The sequence below is a fragment of the Selaginella moellendorffii genome, unplaced genomic scaffold, assembly GCF_000143415.4.
Source record: "Selaginella moellendorffii unplaced genomic scaffold, v1.0 SELMOscaffold_85, whole genome shotgun sequence".
Classification (NCBI taxonomy): domain Eukaryota; kingdom Viridiplantae; phylum Streptophyta; class Lycopodiopsida; order Selaginellales; family Selaginellaceae; genus Selaginella; species Selaginella moellendorffii.
In genome coordinates, this window is record NW_003314346.1 from 792,906 (window position 1) to 796,529 (window position 3,624).

The window sequence follows — 3,624 nt, forward strand, 5'->3', positions numbered from 1 at the left end:
AATGCATTACAGCCTTAAAGCCATAAAATATTCTTGGAATATTCATGTGGTTTGTGTCATGTGTTTTGGCAAATTGTAAATGTAATTGCTCTTGGGGATTGGATCAGCCTCTGCAGAAACATCCCATCGAGTAGGTACGGACAGTAAACATAAACCTGTTGGTAACCAATTTGCTATATGCTCTAAAAATATAATACTTATATAGTGAATATTCCATTATCAATTTGTACATACCAAAGTTACCATCAGATTTGAGCTTGCTGTTGCCCACAGATGTCCAAATACTCTCATCTGTTCATTGGAGGCTCCAATCACCTGGGTGAGTAGAGCAAGGACAATGAATACACAGGCAAACCTTGAGCTCACTAGCACTAAATTATGATCCCAATAGTGAAGGGACAGCACTTTCGTTGCCGAAGCAATCTGACAGGTCGAAAATAACAAACACAACTTAGAGCACACAAGCACAAACTAAATCAGCATTGATTACCCAGAATATCGTTTGGTGAATCTCCTCTGTAGAACCAATCGTTTATGCTCAGAGTGAGGTCACTTTGACAACATTTCTCACCGTTGATTCAAATATGAGAGTAATTGTTTGGCCTCTGCAATAAAGAGCTTTGAACCAGTGACCAAAGGACCAGAAAATCATGTGGACTAAACACAAAAAGTAAGGAAAATATAAGTTCAAAAATCGCCGCCAGCCCACGTACCTTGTCCACAAAGAGCTTCGTGATGTGATCTCCAAATCTGTTTACTTGAAGACACAGCAAAAATTCCAACGCGTTTAAGCTCACCTGCACATTATTGATTACTTAGTGTTGGATTTTTCTGTTAAGAGAGCTTACCGCAAATGTATCCCTTTCAGCTCTTTCGTGGTCTCCCCATATACGGGTGTCAAATATGCGTAGCACGTTCTCAGCTGGACCACCCTCTAGATGACAAAGCTCTAAATGCCACCAGTTATGACTATGCCTGCAAGAGAAAAAACAGAAACCAGAAGTGAGTTCGTATCACATCTATTTGAAAGAAGATCTTCTCAATCGTTAGATTCCAATGGAAACATTCAGCCCTTCATCTTCCAATCTAAAGCAGATTCCTTGGAACGCAATCCTTCCTTTAAGGTGAGCGATGTTCCACGAGGCATAGCGCTACAAGTGAGTCATTCTATCTCAACCATTGCCTTGTGGACGTTCTCACCAAGTCTGGAGGGCTGGAGGAGGCCGAGGAGCTCATGCATAGCGTGCCTGGCATCCGAGAGAATAAGAAACCAGGCCACCTGTTGCTCGGACAAGCAATCTCCCGGACCCTTGGCTTCGACCAGTTTTGCCCTCCTTGGTTTTCTGCAAGAAGCATATGAATCACTGACAATCCCGTAATTGTGTGGAGGTCTTCATTCTCCCAGTTAACCTCCCAGAGTGCTTCCACGACGAGTTGCCTAGCTCCACCATCGCATATGGCTTGAAGAGGAGATTCAATAAGCGAGCTTCGGACTGGATAGAAAGAAATCCATGCACAAGTCCAATGGTGCAGTCTCTGCGAAATAACACAAAACAAGGTTTTTTCAACACAAAGAGCCTCTTGCAATGCGCAAACAAGAAGAGCAGAAGAAGTCCACAAGAAAATGAAACAAGAACCTGAAGTGTGTCTGGAAGACATCTAGAACGAGTTTTTCTTCCCACTTGGCAGGCAAGTATCTGGACAAGACAAACCATCGATCAACCTGCTTGAATCAAAACAGAGCAAACTATGGCAACTGACAAGAAGTTCATTCCCGCGTTTGCTTCCCACACACAGGGCAGTCACAACAAGCTAAGCTGTTTGACATCACAGCACTGCAAGAAAACGATTACAAGCTCGATCACTCACCTGAGCTGGCGGAGCGTCCTGGAGTGACACACTGCGTTGCTGCTTCCCTACAACCCGAATCAAGCTCTCGCGGCCCTGGAGCATTGTAATGCCGCCTTAGCGGACCGGCCGCTTCCTCCTTGCCCTCCCAATAGACCTCAACCGTACGCTCACAAAAAAAAAACATTTCATAGAACTTTTCATCTGCAAACACGACATCCTTGTAGATAACTTATTCATCTTTAGCTAGTAGCTCATCTAAGCTCGAAGAATCTGAACGGGATTGACGCTGGATGCTTGGCCTTGCAATTCGCCGAGACTGCCCAGATGTTCTTCTGGCAGCTCACAGCGCGGAAGAAAAACTTGTGATCGGTGGAAGAAGCGGTCGTCAGCTGCACATAAGTTCTTGCCTCCACACAATGATCCGGCCATGTCGTTCCATAGGTGTACAAAGTAGTGGTGCCGGGGCAATCCAGTCACCACCTCCCAGGAAAGATCTTGGGCTGCGAAAACAAGCGTCTGTCCGGCACCACCGGGCGAGCTTAAGATCACCTGCTTGTGAGAAGATTTCGTTTCCTGCGGTGGAGAACGCAGCATTGGTGCTGCGGAGCTCCATCGATTCTTGCGAAGACGCTCACCGATTTGAGGCGGCTGGAAAGGAGTCCATTCAGAAGTGGCATATGGCTGACATTGTTCGGGCTGTTCATGTGGGATGTTATCTTTTCAGACGTTCCAGATGTCTTCCAGACACCTTTTCAGGTTCTTGTTTCATTTTCTCGTGGTTGCTCTACAGTTCTTGTTTGCAGACTGCACCATTGGACTTGTGCACGGATTCATTCTATCCAGTCCGAAGCTCGCTTATTGAATCTCGTCTTCAAGCCATACGCGATGGTGGAGCTAGGCAACTCGTGGCTGAGACTTGGGCAGAGCACTACGGGACATCATGTAGCGGGGTAAACTGGGAGAAGTACTCGCTTGAAGACCTTCAAACAATAACGGTCTGTATCGGAGGTCCAGGATTGTCGGTGATTTGCAAGCTTCTTGCAGAAGACCACAGTAACTGGACGGCTGGAGTGCCTGATCTTCTGCTGTGGAAGGAGAAAGAGGCAAAGCTGGCGGAAGTCAAGGGTCCAGGGGATCTCTTGTCCGAGCAACAGGTGGCCTGGTTTCTTATTCTCTCGGACGCTAATGTTCCTGTGGAACTTTGCAAGGTCTTCAAGACGGTGAATGATCGATCCTTCGGCTACTCCGAGTAGTGCCGGGCCCGAGACGGCTGCGCAGGCCTCTGCAACTTGCTCCGCCTTGCTTGAAGTCATAAGAACCGGTAAGCAACTCCGCCATTCCATCCCGCTGTGGACTGCGAAGAATCCATTGCGCGCTACACACATCCAGTTCCAAGTCCTCAGTGTCACCGTCTCAAGAGCTCTTCGATCAGGACCGCGAGGTGATAGAATCACCACTCGGCCTCCACCATCATCTTAAAGATCCTCTCGGTGGAGGATCAGGAAATACGAGTTCCAAAGAGATGAATCACGAGGGATTCCATGCACCTTAAAGAACACCCCCCGCGACTCTGTCATCCTATCCTATCGAACAATGCAGTTGCTTGCTCCATATCCCCATTGTGGGCATGGAGTCCTAGAGACTAAACCATCATCGCACTGGGGCATCCCAAAGAAGATTTGGCTGGCGTGATGCATGTCTCGGCCCGAGCCAAGCCCGAAGAGCTCGTTGCGGCATTTGCCTCGTCATGATGCCCAATCGGGGCATATGTGC

General features: G+C 47.6%; 1 protein-coding gene across 3 annotated transcripts; it reads right to left on the minus strand.

The window, feature by feature from the left end:
• Window positions 1–510: 510 nt before the first annotated feature.
• LOC9651996 lies at window positions 511–2,008 on the minus strand. 3 transcript variants are annotated; one of them, XM_024661764.1, is made up of 6 exons: window positions 1,870–2,008; window positions 1,638–1,697; window positions 1,201–1,536; window positions 849–975; window positions 714–797; window positions 511–657 (listed from the first exon to the last, which is right to left on the minus strand). In XM_024661764.1, the coding sequence occupies exons 1-4, from the start codon at window positions 1,951–1,953 to the stop codon at window positions 970–972; spliced, it is 486 nt and encodes a 161-aa protein (XP_024517532.1). In that variant the 5' UTR covers window positions 1,954–2,008; the 3' UTR covers window positions 511–657; window positions 714–797; window positions 849–969. The 3 variants fall into 3 exon arrangements, with proteins under 3 accessions (XP_024517532.1, XP_024517534.1, XP_024517531.1); XM_024661766.1 differs by lacking the exons at window positions 511–657; window positions 714–797; window positions 849–975 and having other exon boundaries at window positions 1,021–1,343; window positions 1,411–1,536; XM_024661763.1 differs by lacking the exons at window positions 511–657; window positions 714–797; window positions 849–975; window positions 1,638–1,697 and adding an exon at window positions 1,021–1,151.
• Window positions 2,009–3,624: the final 1,616 nt, after the last annotated feature.

What these genes read in the sequence shown, in the direction of transcription:
- LOC9651996 (XM_024661763.1), bottom strand. Translation starts at nt 1,953, where the DNA reads ATGCTCCAGGGCCGCGAGAGCTTGATTCGGGTTGTAGGGAAGCAGCAA. An exon ending in AGGACGCTCCGCCAGCTCAG is followed by an intron (nt 1,537 to 1,869) that starts GTGAGTGATCGA and finishes GTTATTTCGCAG; the next exon opens with AGACTGCACCATTGGACTTG. An exon ending in CCTCCAGCCCTCCAGACTTG is followed by an intron (nt 1,152 to 1,200) that starts GTGAGAACGTCC and finishes ACTCACTTGTAG; the next exon opens with CGCTATGCCTCGTGGAACAT.